General features: G+C 41.8%; 1 protein-coding gene across 2 annotated transcripts in view; it reads left to right on the top strand.

Annotated features, from left to right (window-relative positions):
* Positions 1-24,531, top strand: part of LOC120064486 (leucine-rich repeat flightless-interacting protein 2-like) — an 84,822-nt gene that overhangs the window by 20,979 nt on the left and 39,312 nt on the right. For both annotated transcript variants that reach the window (XM_039015096.1, XM_039015095.1), the window contains exon 2: positions 17,892-17,978. In XM_039015096.1, the coding sequence (XP_038871024.1) occupies positions 17,892-17,978 (87 nt within the window). The remainder of the gene's footprint in view (positions 1-17,891; positions 17,979-24,531) is intronic.

The following is a 24,531-nucleotide window of genomic DNA, read 5'->3' as shown; positions in this document are numbered from 1 at the left end:
CATGTTGGTTGGCTGGCAGTCAGGGTGGAGGGACTTGGGAGTGAGCCTCCCTGGTGGCACAGGCCAGAATGGCATTCAACTGGGGTGGCACTGAGACCTGCGATAAGGGCTCTGCGCTCTCTCTGAGAACGGTCAGCGACGGGATCAGAATGACAGGATCCAGGCCAACACCCCTGCCCCTAGAACCAGAGGCAAGGCACTGAAGCTAACAGGGCCTCATTTGAAAGCCATGGTGCCTTCTGGTTTTGCTGATCTTCCTTGGCACTCTAGTATCGATTTTGGTGTGGGATCACCAACCACCAGGTTATGAATTGTTGATCGAAGTTGAGGATGAAATGCTACTCGTTTTGCTTCACGCACAAAACAAATATTAGACGGCAAAGCTCTTCATCCAGGAGGGGATTCTCTGCTGTTACCAAGAAAAGCTTGACGCTATCTAGCTAAATAACTAGTTACTAAGTTAGCGAACAAAATGCACAACTGCAGAGCATCTAGACAGTTAAGTTAATAGTTCTAAGATATCTAGCTGGCAAATATTTACTTTTGAATTCCATACTGTAAATAGATTTGCTGTCTCGCGTCGTTGTGTGCATGTAAAGAAACGGTGTGACTGGGACTACTGTTAAGCTTCATAATGAAAACCAATTTAATGGGGAAATGAAGAACGTAATCTGCTTTTTCTCCTAACGTATTGCACAAGTTGTACTGCAGGTATTTACTTAAGTAGCTACAAATATTCACATATTAAAAAACTTCAATGGTAAACTTTTTGGGGTCGTTACGTTATTGAAAATGATTCTGTCTGTATTTTAAAGTACCCTGGTATGCAGTACATACTGGGCTTGGGTGGTATACTGTATATACCATATACGGGGTATTTGGAAATACCGACGTTAAGATTTTCAATACCGTACCAAAAATTAAAGTGGCTAGCATGCAAGATCAAGTTTCTTGTTTACAGTAGAGAGCAATCCCCTCCTGGATCAGGATCCCTGCTCTCTAAATGTTTTAGTGTTTTTTACGTTTGGAAAGAAAGCGCCCCTTGTGTGCACTGCCGGTTATAGGAATGGTGTGAAAATCTGGATCCCGCCCTACTGGATACCGTACATCACTTTGCCCACCTACTTGACCATGTTTTTTTTCTTCCAGGTCCCATCTCAAGTTTATGCGCAGCCCATCTTAGATGTTCTCCATGCTTCCTTGAACCCGTCGACAATCCCTTTTTGCGTGCGCTTTGGATCTCACGCCAAAAGTAGACAGTTGAGCGACAGGCAAGGTTATGGTTCCTGCAGCACTTTGTAGAATGGCACAGAGGTGTGTCAACATCACCCATTTTTGATGCAGTGAACTAACTCTGCGTCTCCAGAGGACAGTCACTTTAATGAAAGCCAACTGAATTGGAGCGTTTTTGATGGAACTCGGGTCCATGTAGGTCATTAAAAATAGCTGCGCAGAAGGGGAGCAGCGGGAGGAGGAGAAAGACATTATTTCTCTCTCTGTCGCTCTTCCCTGGCCCAGTTAGATGTGGTGTTTTGTATTTAGTAGCAGCAGGTAAGAGACTTTATGTTATCACACCTGCTATTTGAAGCAGGTTTTGTTGGATAGGTGTGTGTCTGGTAGTGTTGTCACAATACCAGAATTTTTACTTCGATACAAAGTTTAGTACTAAAGTACTTGAAATCATCACGATACTCGATACAAAAACGATACCACGTTTAAAAAAAAAAAGTGTATTAGCCAAAGTCACAGAATGGCACTTGATCCAGACAGATCTTTTGACTTCAATATCATTACCTTTTTGAGATTTTTAAATGTATGCGTTAAAGAATCAAATATACAATCAATTTGACTTTGTTTTTATGTAGATTGATAAAAAGCAACGGTAATCCTTTATTTGAATGGTAAATCTCTAGTCTATTGATAAACTGGGTAAATCAAGATGTTGCCTAGGCCTATTCACAATACAGGTGAATGCATATTCAATGGGAGTTTGTGCATGCGTTATTGAGCTTGTTTTGGCTGATTTCATGGGGCTACAGATGAAAACCCTTCCTTTTGGGACTTATTTTATTGTGCTGGTCAATAACATTTGCATAGAAGAAGCACTCTTCTTTTATAAAAAGTGTGCGCCGTCTCTTTAAAACCCATGATGTCATTCACCCACGGTCCGTTGGCGGCTCAAGCACTAAGGTATAATAAGAACTGGAGACTGCGTCCAAGATGACAAACCGTCGTTTCAGGTAATCTACTCGCGTTCGCATACGCTGATTCATGGACCATATATATCCAGGTTGCATTCGGTTTATACGGACCAACATCGCATGTGCACTAGCAATCAGTGCCCGCAGAGAGCAGCGTTATCACATCGCGGCAGACATTGGATGAATATAAAATGTTAATATCTGAGAAGGGGGGTAGCTGCATCCTAATATGGTGACCGGAGGTGGGTCGAAAGAAAAGTAGTGGGCGTGTGTAAAGGAGTGGGTGTGTCAAGTGCTCTGCTATAGGTTACAGTTTTGATTGAGCACTTTTTTTAAACTCTGTTTCTTACCACTTAACTACCGTACATGTAGCTACCGTACTGTGAGAGTTTGGACTTAGTCATATTTCACTGTTTTACACAAATGTACCTTTTTCAGTTATAAAATTGACGATTGTTTATTAAAAGTTTGATGGTATACTGTTACTTTATACATTGTATGCGTGTGCTTACTGTGATTGTCACCCTGATATTGGCTACTAGGTAAGTACTTCCCACGCCGTTGCCTGACACAGTAGTGCTTGTCAAGCGGGAGCGGAGGGCACTATGTCCCGGTGTTGCCGTTCATGCCCTCCCCATTGAGTAGTAGACTGTGTGTAGGCTTTGTATCAAAGTGACATCTAGATGGTTATCAATATTAGTTATTTCTTGTGTATGCTGTGACTTGACTAACATTAATCTGAAGACAGTTAATCAGATGAATAACAATGTTTAATTGTTACCAATTTTTTTATTTTTTATTAATCATGTAACAATTAACTCATCAGGACCTGGGGCACCACGAGAGCGGTTCTTTAAAGAGTTACCATCTCTCGAATTCAACCCTAAAAGGTCTTTACCTATCACATCTATAAACAGTCAACTTAATCATATTAATCATAACCTTGTATCATATCACCATTCTGAACAGTCGTAACCTCCATGCATCTGCAAAACCAGAGCCGTATGATTCAGTACTACACAAATTGGTTTAACGTATTTACCCGCTATTTAATGGTAACACAGAATAAACATATACACTTAATACGTTAAAAACAGGTCCCTAACGGAATGACACAACATGGCTGCTTGTTACAAAAGAGATGGAGAGAGGGACAGAGACACTTAACATTGGTACTTTAAGAAACTACTCTGACTTGCAGTAATCTTATACCTTGCACACGAACCTCCGCCCTCTGAGTAAAATCATGACTGTATTTACGTTAAATGCCTGGGTTCGCCGTGTATCTCTCTCTCTGAGGACAGGGCCTCCATGGAAAGGGAATCGGGCCTTTTGGCGGCACGCTTGTATGGCTCTGATTGTCCAAAAGGGTTCCAACAAGTCTTCTCTGTAGTTGTCCGGTGACTTGTCATGTAATCCTGAACAGAACTACAGTTTATTTTCCTTCCATTAGCTCTTGTAGATGCTGCTTTGAAGATAGGCTAGCCATTTGTGTCGATGGTTCCCATTCGGGTGATGAGAGTAGCCTAATACGATGGGTTGAGCAGAGTAGTAGACTGGACCCACTTAAATTAGCTTTTGAAGACCCTTAGGTCAGCGAATCAGCCGTACCAGTGATTGTCCGGGAAGTGAGTTTATCGTCTCTACCTCGTGTTGAGATTTAAAAGTTCAAACCACTTTAGCTTTTCTAGTCTGGTATGTTAATTTATTACCTCATTTATGCAGTTTGTTCGAAAGGGGCAGTTCCTTCAGGCTGACACACACTCTGACCTCACTTGGGGGCGTGACTTGTCAATTTTACAAAGTTATGTAAAACAATTTCTCTTATAGTTCATCAAATCACATCACTTTGTTAACAAAAACAATAATTTGTCAAATTACATGGACAACGCATAGTATTGGAACTTCGTGCATGTAGTGGGTATATTGTCCAAGTTACAGTATTTCCTTTATAACATTGTTAATGACATCACAAAATTACATTAGTGTTCTGTAGATCGCCTCTGACCATTCCCCACGTTCTATGTTAGAAATATTGTTCCAGTATTTCTCATCGTGAAGCCCAATCAGCGACGCAAAACTTCTTGAGTGACATCTGCCCAATTAGCTGTTTCGCTTTCCATACACCCACTCCTTTTAACACACCCACTCGCCCATACTCCGGTCACCATATTAGGCTGCAGCTACCCATACTTGTAATATCTTCGGGTGTGAGCGATGGCAAAAAATCTGCCTCTGCAACAATTATTTGAATAATTAAATGCATGTTTTGTGTACGAAGGTGATGACTAAAGTGCCTTATTAGGAGTTTTCTAATCTGACTGCTCTGTGGCCGTCTATGGAAATTGTCTGGGCGAGAAGGGTCTACCAATATGCATCACTTACTAAAGGCTGTTTCCCACTGTCATTAAGGCTGCTAGCTAGCTAGGACACCGGCACACTGTACTCGGCAGGCAGGGGTGAAGGACATTGTTTACTGGTGTCCCCTACCTAGCTAGAAGCTGGGTAGAGGACACCAGTTGGGGTTCCCCTAGCGGAACCCCTCGCCAACAGCCAATGAAATAGCAGGGCGCCAAATACAAATCAACAGAAATCTCATAAATCAAATGTCTCAAACATACAAGTATTAGGCACCATTTTAAAGATAAAGTTCTCGTTAATCCAGCCAGTGTCTGATTTCAAAAATGCTTTACAGCGAAATCTCCACAAACGATTATTAGGTCACCACCAAGTCACAGAAAAACCCAGCCATTTTTCCCGCCCAAGAGAGGAGTCACAAAAAGCACAAATAGAGATAAAATGAATCACTAACCTTTGATGATCTTCATCAGATGACACTCATAAGACTTCATGTTACACAATACATGTATGTTTTGTTCGATAAAGTGCATATTTATATCCAAAAATCGCATTTTACATTGGTGTGTTATGTTCAGTAGTTCAAAAACATGGTATGATTTTGCAGAGAGCCACATGAATTCAGAGATACTCATTATAAATGTTGATGAAAATTAAAGTGTTATGCATGGAACTTTAGATACACTTCTCCTTAATGCAACCGCTGTGTCAGATTTTAAAAAAACTTTACGGAAAAAGCATAATCTGAGAACGGCGCTCAGAGTCCAAACCAGCCAGAGAAATATCCGCCATGTTGGGTAGTCAACATTATTCATAAATAGCATAATAAATATTCACTTACCTTTGATCGTCATCAGAATGCACTCCCAGGAATCGCAGTTCCACAATAAATGCTTGTTTTATTCGATAATGTCCATAATTTATGTCCAATAGCTTCTTTTGTTAGGGCGTTTGGTAAACAAATCCAAAATCGCGATCTGGTCCATTCGGACGAAACGTTCAAAAAGTTATATTACAGGTCGTAGAAACTTGTCAAACTAAGTATAGAATCAATCTTTAGGATGTTTTTATCATAAAAGTTCAATAATGTTCCAACCGGAGAATTCCATTGTCTGTAGAGAAGCAATGGAACGAGAGCTAACTCTCAAGTGAAAGCGCGTGACTGAGAACGAGGCTGTAGGCAGACCCCTTACTCAAACAGCTCCCATCCGGCCCCCCTTCACATGAGAAGCCTGAAACAACGTTCTAAAGACTGTTGACATCTAGTGGAAGCCTTAGGAAGTGCAACATAACCCATATCCCACTGTGTATTCGATAGGGGTGAGTTCAAAAACTACAAACCTCAGATTTCCCACTTCCTGTTTGGATTTTTTCTCAGGTTGTTGCCTGCCATATGAGTTCTGTTTATACTCAGACATCATTCAAACAGTTTTAGAAACTTCAGAGTGTTTTCTATCCAATACTAATAATAATATGCATATATTGGCATCTGGGACTGAGTAGGAGGCAGTTTACTCTGGGCACGCTATTCATCCAAAAGTGAAAATGCTGCCCCCTATCCCAAACAAGTTAAACTGCAGTACGAAGCCAAACTGTAGGAGCATTTGAAGTTGTGCTTCTAGACCAGAACCCTGGTCACTTGGGCTCGAGCAAAGGATTATCTTGACTGGGAGAGACATGAGGCGGGTGAGACTAAGTGAATGAATAAAGCGTTTGGTGACAATCAGCTTTAAAATCAGCAATAGTTTCCGTTGGATCAGAAACAATATGATAGGGTAGTAAATTGATTTTAGCTTCAGCTGTAAGCTAGCAAGGAACATTAGCCCACAAAGCTGGAACTGGTATCATCTTGCATTCTAAAGTGTTCTAGCCTGTAATGGCCATTTTGTTTTGCAAACATTAATTCAAGCTGTAATATGTAACTTTTTGGGCGACCCAACCAATTCACATAGAAATATGAGTTATAGATCTTGTTCCCATTGAAAGCAAGTCTAAGAAGCGTTAGATGTGTTCTGTGAGCGCTATGTCTATGCTTCCCGTTCCTAAGTTTTTCGTCTTTGCGTCTTTCGATTTTGTACACCAGCTTAAAATACAATATTTTTTTGTTTGTGGAAAATATATTTCACAGCGGTTAAGATGATACAATGATTCTCTACACTATACTTGCATGTTTTGTCTCAAACTGAAATTAGGCAAACTATTCTAAATTTAGCAACCAGGCAATGGCGGAGCTATTTCTGCATAGTGCATCTTTTAACAGTTTCAAACATTTCTACATGCCATGTTGCATGAAGTGTTTTTGTTTGTTTTTTATTATTAAAATGTTTTTCCTAATGTTTCCCATATGGGAAAAGGATAGGAGAAAGACCATGCATATGACCGGAGCGGGTATTTGATCCATACAAATCAATTGAAAATGGTTAACAAGGTTCACAAATAAGAAGTACAAAATGGCAAATTAGTACTATCTACCAGGAGTGCAGCTATGACCATATAAAAATATCCATAATTATATACAGTGCCTTCAGAAAGTATTCACACCCCTCTAACATTTGTGAAAAATAACATGATTTAAATTAGTATTCAACCACCTGAGTCGATACATGTTAGAATGACCTTTGGTGATCACACTAAGAGCTTTGCACACCTGGATTATACAGTATTTGCACATTATTATTTTATAAATTCTTTAAGCTCTGTCAAGATGGTTGTTGATCATTGCTAGACAGCCATTTTCAAGGCAATTTTAAGTCAAAACGGTAACTCGGCCACTCAAGAACATTCAATGTCATCTTGGTAAGCAACTACAGTGTATATGTGACTCACCACCTGGATTCGGTCTTACGTAGGGGGATTATTTAAAATGTGAAATGGTTTTTACATTGGATGAAAGTAGAGACTCTGAGCTGCAAAATGGTATATCATACACTGCATTTGAGGAACAATGGGGAAAGTAATTCTGCTTTGAAAGTTGATCAACTTGTAAACTCACTTTTGAGAAAATCGTCTTTGAATGTTTGGGTGTCTAGTGAAGAGTCCTTCTTTGTCTACACCCATTCATCATCGTACACCCTCTTAAGCTTTAGCCCCACCCATCTCGTTTCGCTCTCGGAGCGCGTACTTGACGCTCTGGCCAATGATTTGTTTACCTCTGGATAACATGAAAACAGCCTAACCAGCTCTGCTGGCAACAATTTCATTATGCTTTTTTGCTGACGTTTACTGACACCGGCCATATTCAACGAACGTTGTACACACGTAACGTTAGCTAGCTGGCTGGCTCATTAGCTAACAGTACACTTTAGTTTAAGACGTATAGCTAGCTAGGTAAACAATGAACCTAGCTAGGTAAACAATGTTTAAAATCACACACGTCACGTAACGTTAGCTAACGAGCCAGCCACCTAAATTTAGCTAGTTAAACAACAATGAACAAAGTGGCAACAGTGCCTAACATTTGACTCTAACTAGAAAAGCAAACAGCTCTGGGGAAACCATAATAACCTCTGCTAGGGAGACAGCCAGCTAACATTAGCTAGCCAGCTAACATTAGCTAGCCAGCTAACATTAGCTAGCCAGCTAACATTAGCTAGCCAGCTAACATTAGCTAGCCAGCTAACAGTACACTTTAGCTTGACATGAAACCACTTTCTGTCAAAAGTAGAAACGCGTAATATCTGAAAAAGTAGCTAGCTAACACTCGACAATCTTACCTGTATACATCATCATGCGTGATGGACGTGTCTCCCTGTCAGGAATGCCATACCACGGTTGCCCTTAGTTTGAAGATGTAATCTGGAGACAGGTGTTTCCTCCATCTCTTTAGCGATCGTAGTCTAATTCCACTGATTTCAAAACTTGATCCTCCAGAAAGTGGAGAGCAACACTTATGCAGCTCCACTACACAATATATATTTTTTTAAACAGAGTTCGACATGATTACCAACACAGACTGACCAGCTCAAATAGACAGAAGCCTTGAATATGGCAGACCAATCCTCTCTCCTCTCTCGGTATGTCCAGCCCTCTCATTATCTCAGCCAATCATGGCTAGTGGGAAGGTTGCTAACTTTATCTGTGGCTTAACCAACAAGGCTCGTCATTTAACAATTGTATTCATATTTACAGATGGCATACAAGTTTGTTACTAAGGCACACAAAAGTTAACATGTTCGAGAAGGCATTTCTGCCCAAGAATATGTTTACGTTCAAACGACTCCTGTGAAGTCGTGACTTGCGACATACACCTAGTTTCCTGAATCGGTTAACGTATTTGGCCTTGTTTTAGGCTATTGCCCTGCTGAAAGGTGTCTTTGGAAAGCAGACTGAACCAGGTTATCCTTGAATTTTTCCTGTGCTTAGCTTTATTCTGTTTCGTTTATCCTAATAGTCTCCCTAGTCCTTGTAGATCATCATACCCAAAACATAATACAGCCACCACCATGCTTGAAAATATGAAGTGGTACTCAGTGTTGTGTTGAATTTGCCCCAAAAACACTTTGTATTCAGGACATAAAGTTCATTTATAGTATTTTTTGGGCCAAATCTTTTGCAGTTTTACATTATCTTATTGCAAACAGGGTGCATCTTTTGGAATATTTTTTATTCTGTACAGGCTTGCTGCTTTTCACTCTGTAATTTAGGTTAGTATTGTGGAGTAAGTACAATGTTGATCCATCCTAAGTTTTCTCCTGTCACAGCCATTAAACTTTGTAACTGTTTTAAAATCCCTGTTGGCCTCGTGTTGAAACCCCTGAGTGGTTTCCTTCCTATCCGGCAACTGAGTTAGGAAGGATGCCTGTATCTTTGTAGTGACTGGGTGTATTGACACACCATCCAAAGTGTAATTAATAACTTCACCATGCTCACTGTGATAGTCATTGTCTGAACTCTGGCCCCTTGGGCTCAAGCAAAGATTTTCTTACCAATAGGTCCCCTTCTTTGCGAGGCATTGGAAAACCTCCCTGGTCTTTTGTGGTTGAATCTGTGTTTGCAATTCACTGCTCGACTGAGCGACCTTACAGATAATTGTGTGTTGGTACAGAGATTAAGTAGTCATCCAAAAATCATGTTAAACATTTACTCCATACAGAGTGAGTCCATGCAACTTATTATGTGACTTAATCAAATGTTTACTCCTGAACTAATTTAGTTTTGCCATAACAAAGGGGTTGAATACTTACTAAATACATTTCAGCTTTTCATTTTTAATTAGTACAAATTTAGAAAAATATAATTCCACTGACTTTGGAGTATTGTGTGTAGGCCATGACCAAATGTAATAAATGTTCAATTCAGGCTGTAACCAACTAAATTTGGAGGGGCGTGAATACTTTCTGAAAGCACTGTATGGGATATAATGAATCTATAATATGCACAATCCTCCACCCTAGTCTTAATCAAGTGGTGATGCAGCCCAGACTAAGTGAGTGCAGTGGTTCCTCAGCACAGGCTAGAGCTAGCAATGCGTTGAGCAGGGACGGTGCTCTCGCGCTACAAAGGGACATCAGCTGCGCTGATAAAGACTTGATCTCCATCAGTAGAAAACAGACAGAATTACCGAAAGTAACAAATTCTAGTACCGAGCAGTTTGTTCTAGTATCGAAAAAGTACAAGAGTTTCAGTATACTGTGCGACACTAGTGTCTGTGGGACTACATTGTCTTCGCGTAATTGTGAAACACTAATAGAAAGATGGGGTGGGAGAATACTTTTAGCATGTCGTTCTCTCTAAATGCTGTAGGAAAGGGTGTGTGACTGGTTGCGAGACCTGACCACTGCATGAGTCAGCGTTCTAACTTCCTTCTAATGGTTGAAGTACTTGAATAAACAATGGTTTTCTGCCAGTAGGACCAAGAAACACGTGTGTTTGGCCAAATTATAGTCAAGTGCATGTTTCAAGATTCTTTATTTTTATATTTTTTGGGGGGGTGGTCGAGATAAGGGGGATTATTTAAGATACTCTTTGAAGAGGTAGGGTTTCAGGTGCTTTCGGAAGATGGGACTCTACTCTTCTAGCTTCAGAGGGAAGCTGGTTCCACAATTGGGGTGCCAGTACAGAGAAGAGCTTGGACTGGTCTTACTTTTAATAGTTGAATGTGGACACAAATATAATACTTTTTTTGTATTAAAATATGCAAATGAGGGGATGTGTCTTTAAATATGGTCATATTTGCATAGCACATGAATTCATTTTTCCAGATACTGGATCAAGTCAGCCTAAATATTTCCGTTTCGCCTTAAGACACTCCAGGACCGGACTTATAGTACATATAGCCATTTGTGGATAAATGCACATCTTTTTTCATCGTATCTGTAAAAAACAAAAATGACTAGAAAGGAAATTTGACAAAATATCAACATTTCCCAAAATCAAACTTGTATTGGTCACATACACATGGTTAGCAGATGTTAATGTGTGTAGTGAAATGCTTGTGCTTCTAGTTCCGACATTCCAGTAATATCTAACAATTCCCCAACAACTACCTACTACACATCTAAAGGGATGGGATAAGAATATGTACATAAAAATATATAGATGAGCGATGGCCGAGCGGCAAGGTGCAATAGATTGTATAAGGTACTGTGTATATACATATGAGATGAGTAATGTAAGATATGTTAACATTATTAGTGGTGTTGTTTAAAGTGACTAGTGATCCATTTATTAAAGTGTCCAGTGATTTGAGTGTCAATGTAGGCAGCAGCCTCTCTGAGTTAGTGATTGCTGTTTAGCAGTCTGATGGCCTTGAGATAGAAGCTGTTTTTCAGTCTCTCGGTCCCTGCTTTGATGCACCTGTACTGACCTCGCCTTCTGGATGGTAGCGGGGTGAACAGGCAGTGGCTTCGGTGGTTGTTGTCCTTGATGATCTTTTTGGCCTTCCTGTGACATCGGTGCTGTAGGTGTCATGGAGGGCAGGTAGTTTGCCCCCGGTGATAAGTTGTGCGGACCGCACCACCCTCTGGAGAGCCTTGCGGTTGAGGGCGGTGCAGTTGCCGTACCAGGCGGTGATACAGCCCGACAGGATGCGCTCGATTGTGCATTTGTAAATGTTAGGGTTTTGGGTGACAAGCCAAATTTCTTCAGCCTCCTGAGATCTTCTTCTTCACCACACTGTCTGTGTGGGTGGCCCATTTCAGTTTGCCTGTGATGTGTATGCCGAGGAACTTGAAGCTTTCCACCTTCTCCACTACTGTCCCGTCGATGTGGATAGGGGGGTGCTCCCTCTGCTGTTTCCTGAAGTCCATGATCACTTCCTTTGTTTTGTTGACGTTGAGTGAGAGGTTGTTTTCCTGACACCACACTCCGAGTGCCCTCACCTCTTCCCTGTAGGCTGTTTCGTGGTGATCAAGACCACTACTGTTGTGTCGTCTGTAATCTTAATGATTTGAGTTGGAGGTGTGCATGGCCACGCAGTCATGGGTGAACAGGGAGTACAGGAGGGGGCTGAGCACACACCCTTGTGGGGCCCCAGAGTTGAGTCAGTGAAGTGGAGATGTTGTTTCCTACCTTCACCACTTGGGGGCAGCCCGTCAGAAATTCCAGGACCCAATTGCACAGGGTGGGGTTCAGATCGAGGGCCTCCAGCTTAATGATGAGCTTGGAGGGTACGATGGTGTTGAATGCTGAGTTGTAGTCAATGAACAGTACAGTATGGGTATTCCTCTTGTCCAGATGGGATAGGGCAGTGTGATGGCGATTGCATCATCTGTGGACCTGTTGGGGCGCTGTGCAAACTGAAGTGGGTCTAGGGTGGCAGATAAGGTGGAGGTGATATGATCCTTGACTAGTATCTCAAAGCACTTCATGATGACAGAAGTGAGTGCTACGGGGCGGTAGTCATTTAGCTTAGTTACCTTTAGCTTTCTTGGGAACAGGAAAAATGGTGGCCATCTTGAAGCATGTGGGGACAGCAGACTGGGATAGGGAAAGATTGAGTGTCTGTAAACACACCAGCCAGTTGGTCTGCGCATGCTCTGAGGACGCGGCTAGGGATTCCTGGGCTGGCAACCTTGCGAGGGTTAACACGTTTAAATGTCTTGTTAGTCCTTGTTAGCGGGCCATGACGGTGGCACTGTATTATCCTCAAAGCGGGCAAAGGTGTTTAGTTTATCTGGAAGCGAGACGTCAGTGTCCGTGACGTGGCTGGTTTTCTTTTTGTAGTCCGTGATTGCCAGTAGACCCTGTCACATATGTCTCATGTCTGAGCCATTGAATTGCGACTCCACTTTGTCCCTATACTGACATTTTGCTTGTTTGATTGCCTTGCAGAGGGAAAACTGCACTGTTTGTATTCGGCCATATTCCCAGTCCTCTTTCCATGTTTAAATGCGGTGGTTTACGTGAATGCCGCCCTCCATCCATGGTTTCTGGTTAGGGTAGGTTTTAACTTCTTGCGGATCATTGGGACGCTAGCATCCCATCTGGCCAACATCCGGTGAAATTGCAGAGCGTGAAATTCAAATTAAATTACTGTAAATATTTAACTTTCATGAAATCACAAGTGCAATACATCAAAATAAAGATTAACTTGTTGTTAATCCATCCGCCGTGTCAGATTTCAAAAAGGCTTTACGGCGAAAGCAAACCATGCGATTATCTGAGGACAGCACCCAGCACACACATGCATAACAAATCATTTTCAACCAGGGAGTTGCGACACGAAAGTCAGAAATAGCAATATATTATATGCCTTACCTTTGAAGATCTTCTTTTGTTGGCACTCCAAAAGGTCCCAGTTACATTACAAAAGGACCTTTTGTTCGATAATGTCCTTCTTTATATCCATAAAATCTCAGTTTTGCTGGCGCGCTTCAGTTAATAATCCACTCGGTTTCCCTCCTTCAAAATGCATACAAATTGAATCCCAAATGTTACCAATAAACTTATCCAAACAAGTCAATCAACGTTTATAATCAAACCTTAGGTACCCTAATATGCAAATAAACGATTTATTTTAAGATGGAGAATCGTTATTGTCTTTACCAGAGATAAACAAAAAGAACGCGCTCTCTCTGCCATGCGCTTGGAAACACTACAGCCAAAACGGGAGCCACTTAGAAAAACTACAACTTCTCCCTCATTTCTCCAAAAACCAGCCTGAAACTCTTTCTAAAGACTTGACATCTAGTGGAAGCCCTAGGAACTGCAATCTGGGACAATTTCGCCCTATTATAAAAGTGCCAGCCATTGAAATCAGAAAAAGAAATTGGGATGGTTTGTCCTCTGGGTTTTTTCAGTTCCGTTATAGTCACAGACATTATTTTAACAGTTGTAGAAATTTTAGAGTGTTTTCTATCCAAATCTACCAATTATATGCATATCCTAGCTTCTGGGCCTGAGTAGCAGGCAGTTTACTTTGGGCACGCTTTTCATCCGGACGTCAAAATACCGCCCCCTATCCCAAAAGTTAATAGTCACAGTGGGTACAACATCTCCAATGCATTTCCTTAAAATCTCAATCACAGAGTCAGCATATAGGTCGATGTTGTTCTGAGGCTGCCCAGTCCGCATGAGCAAAACAATCTTGAAGCGTGGATTCCGATTGGTCAGACCAGTGTTGAATAGTTGTCACAGGTACATCCTGTTTGAGCTTCTGCCTATAAGACGGTAGGAGCAAGATGGAGTCGTGGTCGGATTTGCCGTAGGCAGGGTGAGGGAGGGCCTTGTATTCATTGCGGAAGTTTGAGTAGCAGTGATTGAGTGTATTGCCTGCGCGAGTGTATGCTGATATAAATTAGGTAGCCTTGTTCTCAAATTTGCTTTGTTAAAATCCCCAGCTACAATAAATGCATCCTCAGGATATATGGTTTGCATAGAGTCCAGTGAAGTTCCTCGAGGGCAGTCGTGGTGTCTGCTTAAGGGGTTATATACATGGCTGTGACAATAACTGACACAAATTCTCTTGGGAGATAATATGGCCGGCTTTTGATTGTAAGGAATTCTTGTTCGGGTGAGCAGCAGGACTTGAGTTCCTGTATGTTGTTATGATTACACCATGAGTCGTTAATCATGACGCATTCACACCTGCCCTTCTTCCCAGAGAGGTGTTTATCTCTGTCTTCGCGACGCATGAAGAAGCCCTGTGGCTGAACCGACTCCAAGATGTCGATTGCAAGATGTATAATATTGGAGAATATGTCGGATAACCACACACCATTTGTTGAATGCAGATTCTTCTGAGGCTGAGAGAAATGAGTTTGTGTGGGAAGAGTCTGACTTTCGGGAAATGGCAGTTAAAGACAAGGACACTGAATTTAGACTACCAAACACTGGTAGTTTTACTTCTTGAGTAAAATGTCATTTAAAGTAACAGTACTTCTACTTGAGTAGGATATTTCACTACTCTTTCCGCTCTGAAATGTATATGTAAAGCTGTTTACTTGTTCTCACACTGCGTGGTATAGCATCTAATCAAGAATTGTTACACTAGTTTAGTCATCAACCGTTGAAAATAAACAAACTAGGGGTTCATAAGTATGGCTTTTGAAGTCAGGAAAAAAGATTACTAGTCAAATGAAGGGGGAAAAGCTGCTGTGGCAATTTGCATACTAACTGCCAGCTTTATAGTGGAGTTACTTGTTTGTTTTTTTCTTCACTTGTACAAAATATTACTTTCCGTTAGGTCGCCAGGCATTAAGCTGGCATGAGGGGGGGGGGGGGGGGGGGGGGGGTGTGCTACGCCACTGCTTAAAAGTTAAGTATAACTATAATACATCTAAGATGTGTCAAATTATATCCAGCTCAGGGCTGCAGCTTTGCATTTGGTTTGCTAACTTGCTAGCTAAGTGGGTAGATGTCAACATCAAGCATCTTCGTTACAGCAGAGACATTCAATCCCCTCCTGGGACTCCTGACTACACAACTTTTAAAATCCTTACATCGTAGGGCCTCCCGAGAGGCGCAGCGGTCTAAGGCACTGCAGTGCTTGAGGCGTCACTACAGATCCGGGTTCGATCCCGAGCAGGTGCAGCCGGCCGTGACCGGGAGACCCATTAGTCGTCCGGGTTGGGGGAGGGTTTGGCTGGCCGGGATGTCCATGTCCCATCGTGCTCTAGCGACTCCTGTGGCGGGCCAGGCTCATGCACGGTCGCCAGTTGTACGGTGTTTCCTCTGACACATTGGTGCTGCTGGCTTTTGGGTTAAGCGAGCAACGAGTCCGTACGGGAGTTGCAGTGATGGGACAAGACTGTAACTAACAATTGGATACCACGAAATTGGGGAGAAAAAGGGTAAAAAAAATATGAAAATACTAACATCGTGGAGCCTCTCACATTCAACAACAGTCTTTCCTGTAGTTTTTCTTTTGTGTTGCCAAAATAGTGACACAAACGGGGTCAAGATTCTTCACTTGGTGTTGAGTATTCTCCCTACCACACTGTCTCGTGAAAACAATGATGTGATTAGTTTGTAACGTAGCTACGAGCTCTGGCTCACAGCAGCCTCATAACCATTCAGACATTCACAATTGCCAGACACACTTGAAATATCGAGCCAACATTTTGAATTGAATAACATTGCTTGTGAACTTCAAAGCTGTAACGATTTGACACTTTACCTTTGATTAAAGGCAAGTACGAACGCATACTAGTAGTAGTCATCTCTCCTGCTCGAGGCTCCACACATTCTGGGTGACGCCAAACAACGTCATCATCTCACTGGCTTCTTATCTATTACTAATCACCGATCTCAAAACTTGTCGTTGCACATCTCACACTACAAAGCATTGCAGATTTTGTGCCGATAAAATCAAACCTGTTTGAGCAGTCCCAGACGTCCCGATATTTTCAAAGACTACACCAGTAGCCCTCCAGATTGTCAGATGCTTCCAAGCACAGAATAAGGCTTATGGGCTTGCCAGAATCCTATTTAAACCCCCCCCCCAGCTGACATTTACACTCCTCTAACCACTACTGCGTCATCCACCTTTCCTCAATTGGACTCTGTGTCCTCTGCCAGTGGTGTATGCTGGTACAGAAACAAAAGGCCCTATTGGAATCGAAAATGTATCCTCCTTCCTTACTCCGTTCCTTAAAGGGATCCCTGATCTCACACGGTTGAATAGTTGAAGGCAGGGCTTGCTTTCCTCTATCTAATCATGTGAGATCAGTGATTACTTCGAGGAAGGCAGGACTAATTTCAACAGGGCCTAGATCTGTAGTGTGGAGTTCACAGTCCAAGGCAGTGGAGTGTAAACTGGTCTAGAATGTGTCAACGACAGAGTTCTCTTTTACTCTGGCCTGTATGTCACACCCATAATGTGAATGAGGAGGACCTTTTTAAACACATTGAAATGTGTATATATAAAATGCAGGGCATAAGTAATATATTTCTGTTTCAGTGCATGTGGGAGTGTGTTTTTGTGTGTACCAGACCGTTGCTTTATGGGAGTTTTCCTGTTACTTGGGCAAATGGGCCGCAGTTGGGGAAACGCAGAAGGGCGAGGGAGGAGGGGTTACAGCATTCTGTGCATGTCTAGCTTGCACAGTGACCCCGCCTAGAGGCAACATGTTCCCGGCCACATTCTGACAGCCTCAGGGGCAGGAAGGAAGTGCTTACTCACTCTCTCTTACGCACACACACTCACTCTCTCGCTCTGTCTCTCTCTCACCCACCCTCTGAGACAGAGCCTTTTAAGGAAAAAGCCTTGCTCTCACTCAAGTGAAGCCGAGTCTACACACTGCTTGCGTAAACACACAGACACGCAAACATAAAGCATTGCCACACCCAAAGTAATGTGTTCACGTAAATATACAAACAAGAATACACAATATAAATCTGGAGTACTGCATATAGATTTTTTTTAATCAAGGGTTGCATGTAGGGCTGTGATGGTCATGGGATGACTGTAACTGGCCAGCCAAATGACCGAGGTCTCGGTAATAATCGTTCAAATCGATTTTCTCCTCATCTGCTCCTGACTGAATGTGCTACCATAGACATAGAATGAATAGAACGGGTGTCCCCATTCAAGTCAATGGTGGACAGGCAGCCATTGCGAGTCAACCATAGGAGCAGAGCAGGAAGTAAAAGCAGGATGTGTACCCATCAATCCGTGCTGTGATTTTGTTGATTCAACTCAACTGACATTACAAAACATACATTCCATTGCATGAGCCCCATCAGTTAACATCATTTGAATGAACATTCTATATTTCAGCAAGGAGGAACAAAGTTTCATCACGTTGTTAAGTCTGTTACCGCAGAAACTAAATCAACTGCACAAATGCCCTGCCATCGTCTCTATTTATATATGCTGGTGTTAATGCTAAACTAACAATCTCTCTCATTCTCCCTTGCTCTCTCTTCATCCTATCTTTCTCTCTAATTTAGGCAGAGGCCAGGTTGGCAGCGAAGAGGGCGGCCAGGGCAGAGGCCCGGGAAATACGTATGAAGGAGCTGGAGAGACAACAGAAAGAGGTACAACTAGAGGGCACTATATTCCCAATACACACATAATGCACACACTTACGTTATACAGCACATAGACCACATGCACACAGACATGCATGCAAAATTAGTATCCATACCTACAGAACTTCAATACAACTACACTTCCAAATGTCAGACATAACAGACCAGGTGCAATACTGTACCTTACACAGACTTGGTCCCAAAACTACACCAAGCTTTAGGCACCATGAGTCACGTCACATGACCAGGGAGACGGTTCGGGAAGCTGGAGGGTCACATGGGGCCAGGGTTGGTCATTAAAGACGAAGGCATTTCCTCTGGACACAGTGTTTCATTAAGCTGAGGGTCCTTTCATCCTGTGCCAGGGTGGGAACAGAGGTCACCAGTGTTAATGGTGTACTGTTATCACTATAGCCCAGCACGAGAGTGCACAGCTGGGGATTTCTACCAAACAAATTAGCATACACTCTGAACATCGTGAGTATAAACAACAAGCAAGAACATTGCCATTAGAGATCCGGGGAATTAAGGATTCCAGTTTTGCCTTTTTGGAACTGTCTTTTCTTAATAAGATGATTCTAATCTTAAAAAGTGATCTTGAAGTTATACAATCTTTACATCTAGTATATTCTGGAACACATGGTGCTTACTAGTTGCCAACCCTGATTTTGGTTTACCCTTTGTACGTGCAGTAGCAGAAGCGGTCAAATTGGTGGGAAATTGATCTGCTTATGCTCTTTGACCCAGTGAGAGAGAGCATGATAAAAATCCAGTTGACCTGGAGGTCTTAAGCACTTAACCCTCACCTGAGCTTGACCAGTACCTGCAATGGCTGAACTCACCAAATAGCATCGGTAATTGACGCTCTTGTTCAGTTGTCATATGACCAAGGACGCATCGGTGAATGTGTACTATTTCTTAATGTAACGGGAACTATAAAGCAAGTTGCTTTGGTCCAATAGATGTTTACATTGTGTTCAGCTGTTGTATTTGGATAGTTTTTTTTGTTATTGGCTGAGATTTGTATTAGTAGTGTCTCTAGGTTAGTTTCCAGCTGTGAGATTAAGTAATGGCTCTGATTGGACCATAGGAGATTGTAAATAAATAAGTCTCAGTAAGTACTCCATCATGCAGGGCTGGGGTAAATTCCATTTCAGTCAAAATTCAATACATGAATTGGACATTTCCTATTAGGAAATATTGGGTCATCTTCAGTTCATTAAAGTTATGTATATCAGAGTGATGTATTACCTGCGATGGACTAAAGCATAGCATTATGCTACATGCTCCCTGCTAGCTTTGCCTCCCTCTTGGTTCTGCAGACTCAAACACCTTTTTAGGTTCATTAAATCACCATTTGGCTTGACTCTGCCGATAGAGGCTCTAATCTCTAGATTTTTACGTGTGTGTGTGTGTGTGTGTGTGTGTGTGTGTGTGTGTGTGTGTGTGTGTGTGTGTGTGTGTGTGTGTGTGTGTGTGTGTGTGTGTGTGTGTGTGTGTGTGTGTGTGTGTGTGTTACATGATGAATGTGTCTTGCTGTGGTTTATCACCTCTGATCCCTACCTAAGGGAGCCTCACCTTTCCTTGGGTCACTATTCTTAGACCACAATAATCCTACCGAAAGCTTCACAGTCACTGCTCACTCTTACTCCGACATTGCTACCCTGCTCTAAGAAACCATATGTCATTGCCTTAATGTACAGAATGATTACTGTGATAGTGCTTGAGTTGTTTAGTGTACTATGATGTGAGTTTCTCAATATATTTAGCATTTGTCCCATTTTTAGATGTGAAATTTGCCAGCAATGAGAGACACATGCCATATGCTCACACATTTAAAACATGTGATTGAGCAAACAGTGCACCCACCCCTGTGTTATGGTAGACATGCATGAGCAGGCACACCCCCTCCTGTCATACTCACCGGATTAACAGTCAGTGTTCAGATTAGTCTGGTCAGGAGGTGTGTTTGGTATGTGTGCGAATGTGTATGTGTGTGTGTGGCTTAAACCCTCAACCCAAGTCCCAAAGTAGCTTAACGGGCTGTCCTCCTTAGTGAAGCCTCTTGTTGACTGTGGTTTGTTTTGTTGCTCCAACGATGTTATGTCTGGACAACACTACTATGCTTTCCACTACTGTCTGGATGATAACTTTAGGAGATATCCTCTTCAATTGTGGAAACACTCAAGCCAGAAGAGTGGATTGCTAGCTGTATGTCTACAGTAGTGCTAACCTAAATCATCAGAGTGTCTTCGTAGCGTCGCCTGAGCCTCTGAACTGGGAACTTTTAACCTCATTGATCCCGTCTGCATGGCAGGCCATCGTCATTGGCGACATCTGTATGGAACACCCTAAGTTTGCATCGTGACCGCAGCAGGACGGCCGGGCGGTGGTTGGCGGGGAGGGGGTTTCGGGCTGCCCTTAAAGGGCGTCCGGGGACCCCTCCAAATAGAAAGGTGAGCCGATATGTTTGAAGCTAGTTGGGACGGGAAGCGGGGAGGTACAGTACCTAAGCTGATTGTGTAACTGTAACTCATCTGATGAGTGGTCTTGCACTGAACGAGGCAAGGTAATTGTTTACGTGTTTATTTACACTTGAAAAATGAATAGTGACGCTTTTAGTTCTTGACCGTTTATCAAATACTTTGGTCGGACCTGGATATGAAGTTTTACCTTAATTTGCAATCTCTGCTTTGAAATCTTCTTAAATCCCAAACAATTTCTGTAATGAAATCGCCAGAAAAATCTGTTCTTGATTGTCATGTTGCTGTGAGACACTTTAAGCACGCTGGTTCTCAGCACAACTTTTCCAGAATGCTGACTCCAACGTGCCTCACAGAGGCTGAGCCGAAAAGCTTGTCACGTTTCCTTTGCTAGGTATCTTTTGCTCGGAGGTCAAAGAGAGCTCAGCTGTCAAAGCTTGGAAGAAGAGGTTCCAGTATCACCTTTGTTTCGTAATGCTTTTATCATAAAATGTGTCATACCTGTGGTAATGGGACATATGTGTATGGTACTGTAAGTACACACGTTCCTGCATGATATTTTGGAGATTTAAATGGCAAACGCATTTGTTCAGCTCTCAGGTCCTTGAAGGTGACCAACTTCGAAAGAGAAACGCTGACACAAAGGTTAACTCTAACAATAAGTGCTTTTCCGACAGGCCTCGGGCATTAACCATAACAACGGGTCAGTAAATCTGCCGTGAGGGGAGTTTGCCAAGATTGGGTCGAGATCTTTTGGCCAGACCAATGGAGCAAGCACGGACATAGACGTAGGCAGAAAAAAAGCGTTAATTGAGACCGATGGGGTCAAGAAGTGGCAGAGCGTCGTCTGAACAGCACTTCTAGTTAGTGAATGAAGAGTAACAGTGGATGAAAGGGTCGGCCCAACTGATGATGGATCTGTAGAACTGAGAATCGCACACCAGCCAAAGCTTGTACTGCAGGGCTGAAAGCGAGAGAGTGCTGTTAAATCTGGATTAGTGGCCCACTGACAGGCCAGTGAAACTGGAGGGGTAGGGTGTCTTTAAAACCAGGAAAAACATTGTCGGCTAGGGATTGGGGGACAGTATAGAAGAGGTGGCACATTTTTCACATATTTCGTAGAGCGATTTTGGTTCAGCGACCACAGCTTCTAGACTGAGCTCAAAGGTACAGCATGTAAAACATTGAAACATGTTGTTCAACAAAATCGGAAAGAGTTAGCTTGTTTGCTCAAGTGGACCTCCACCGAGACCAGATCATATACTTTAAGGAACCACTCATAGGGAGTTAATCAAACTTCTCTTGGTGAGTGCAATAACTAATGCTTTTCATGATTTAAATACATTTCTAAGCTTGTATGAAGTGAATGCATCTCATAGTGTCGTGGGAAGGTTTGGTCTCCATCTCTTGTCTTTGGGGTCTGTTTTGGACCATTTAACGCTGTAGTTTCCCCAATTCAGGTCTTAGAATAGTTTTTTTTAACTGTCTATACCTGCTAATGAAGACGGCTAGTGCCGTTCTGAGTGAAAACTGTTTTTGTCTATGTATAAACGATAAATATCCCAATGCTTAAGATGTTCAGAGGGGTATACTACATAGCGGGTTTGAGGACCTGACTTTGGTCAGCTCCGAGTTCAACTTGGGATAACCGTTGACATAAAGATGGCTCACCTTCTAGCCAGGCCAATTTCTATGGCAACGAATACTTCCGCTCTAACCTGTTAACTCCACTTTATCCTGAAAGAAGTCTCTGGGCGGTGGGTTGAGGAGCAATTAAATCAGATTCCCTCACTCTCGCAAAGACCGCGTTATCATCCCTTCATCTGGAGAATAGTTGATGTTCTTTTGTGTTAAATATAGTAATAATGAAAGACCTGTCACACTACAAATTTTGTAATGTCAAGATGCATTTAAAACTTCACGTGCAGTAAAACCTTCGTATGACTTTATACAATTATTTTATCAATAGTGGGGGAAAAAGGGGTAATTGATAAGCAGAAAGACGGTATTAATGATACACGTAATGAAATGAAGACGGCCCGTCTAATATATTTTTTCTCATAGCCTGAATTTGCAGGATAACTGTTCTTACACGCAGTTACTAGCTTAGATTGAGTTAGCGACAAGTGCGGGATCAATATCCACCTTTGTAACATGGATGAAGCCTGAGTTGGAGCTAGTGTTCAGTAATGTGCTAGGTCTTATTTATTTAAAGAGCATATTGAAGTTAGAAGCAATACGATTTGAAGCAATAGCCTACAACTATTTTAGCACCGTTTCGCACTGTTCTGAGACGAGCATGGGGACTGGTCTTGAGAAATCAATGAGATTTTTATTTTCACTGAATCTCCGTTTGGGTATTGGTTAGACTAGAATTAGAAAATTAGGGTGAAGAAATGTAATGCTCTTAGTGTAACCTTTAATTAACTAGGCAAGTCAGTTAAGAACAACATGTATTTACAAGGACAACCTACTCCTTCCTCTCCGTCGGGGAATTGAACCCCGGTCTCCCGCATGCCCTGGCCTGCCCGCACAATATGGGGATTCTTTAGCTAAATAGCCCAGTACTGTACTACCCACCGTAACGTTGTACAGTACCATATTTTCCGTTCCGTCCTAACAAACCCAGAGGGTTTTTCGTTTTTCTTGTAATAGAAACACCATAATATTAATCCAATTAATTAAGCAAGTACCAATCAGAAGTTTGGACACACCTACTCATTCCAGGATTTTTCTTTATTTTTACTATTTTCTACATTGTAGAATAATAGTGAAGACATCGCAACTATGAAATAACACATATGGAATCAGTTAAGAACAAATTCTTATTTACAAGGACAGCCTACTCCTTACTCCCCGTCGGGGAATTGAACCCCGGTCTCCCGCGTGCCCGCATTCTCTAGTACAGCCATTATTGAAGGTACTTGAGATCACCAAGAAAGTCTGGACATGGTCTGCTCATCCTTATGTAAGGAATTAGGCACTTCCCCATGTTTATTACAGTATGTATTGAAGGCTATGTTTACTTGTAAACAAATGCAGGTGGCTTATCTTCAAAATGCTTTATTATCCAAATGTAACAGCATATACTGATCAAATCAAGTTTATTTTATATAGCCCTTCGTACATCAGCTAATATCTCGAAGTGCTGGACAGAAACCCAGCCTAAAACCCCAAACAGCAAGCAATGCAGGTGTAGAAGCACGGTGGCTAGGAAAAACTCCCTAGAAAGGCCAAAACCTAGGAAGAAACCTAGAGAGGAACCAGGCTATGAGGGGTGGCCAGTCCTCTTCTGGCTGTGCCGGGTGGAGATTATAACAGAACATGGCCAAGATGTTAAAATGTTCATAAATGACCAGCATGATCAAATAATAATCAGGAGTAAATGTCAGTTGGCTTTTCATAGCCGATCATTAAGAGTATCTTAATGTACAGTACTATATTTCTTCATCAGCATCTTTATGCTTATGTTAATAAAATAATAATAAAAATAATCTTTCAAAATGCAGTTGTTGAATTAGTTATGGATCCACAAATTGCTATGGGAATAAATATCACTGAATTACAGAAATATTGGAACAAAGTTGTCTATTAAAGGCAAACAAAGTTTTGCTTACTGAAATATGCTTTCAAACACACATGGTCACATTGTACAGCGTCATTATGGCTATTAGCAGGGCTATAGTTTGGCCTTTATAACTATTATTTGGGCCTTTTTATTCAGATTACAATCGCTCACTGTCATCAAGTGATGTCCGCTAAATAATCAAGTTAGGTTTCTCCAGAAATAAATACATCTAAATAACAAACTGACTTTATTTACAAATTAGTGAGACTGTCTCAGTCCATATTCAAGAATTGCCTTTTTATCGCTCACTCTAGGTTAAATGAAAACAAAATCTCATTCATTTTTATCTAATTCATTTAGAATTAGATAAAAAGACCCTTAGATATTCTCACAGATCCTAATGGAAAATGCCCCTTAGATATTAATGTAGAATTCTCCAATCCACTAAATGTAATTATTGGCAGAGAGTCACTTAATTGAAAAAAAAAAAAAAAAAAGTTTTTAGATA

Source organism: Salvelinus namaycush, chromosome 19, assembly GCF_016432855.1.
Source record: "Salvelinus namaycush isolate Seneca chromosome 19, SaNama_1.0, whole genome shotgun sequence".
Taxonomy (NCBI): Eukaryota; Metazoa; Chordata; class Actinopteri; order Salmoniformes; family Salmonidae; genus Salvelinus; species Salvelinus namaycush.
This window is presented reverse-complemented; position numbering and strand designations above follow the sequence as displayed.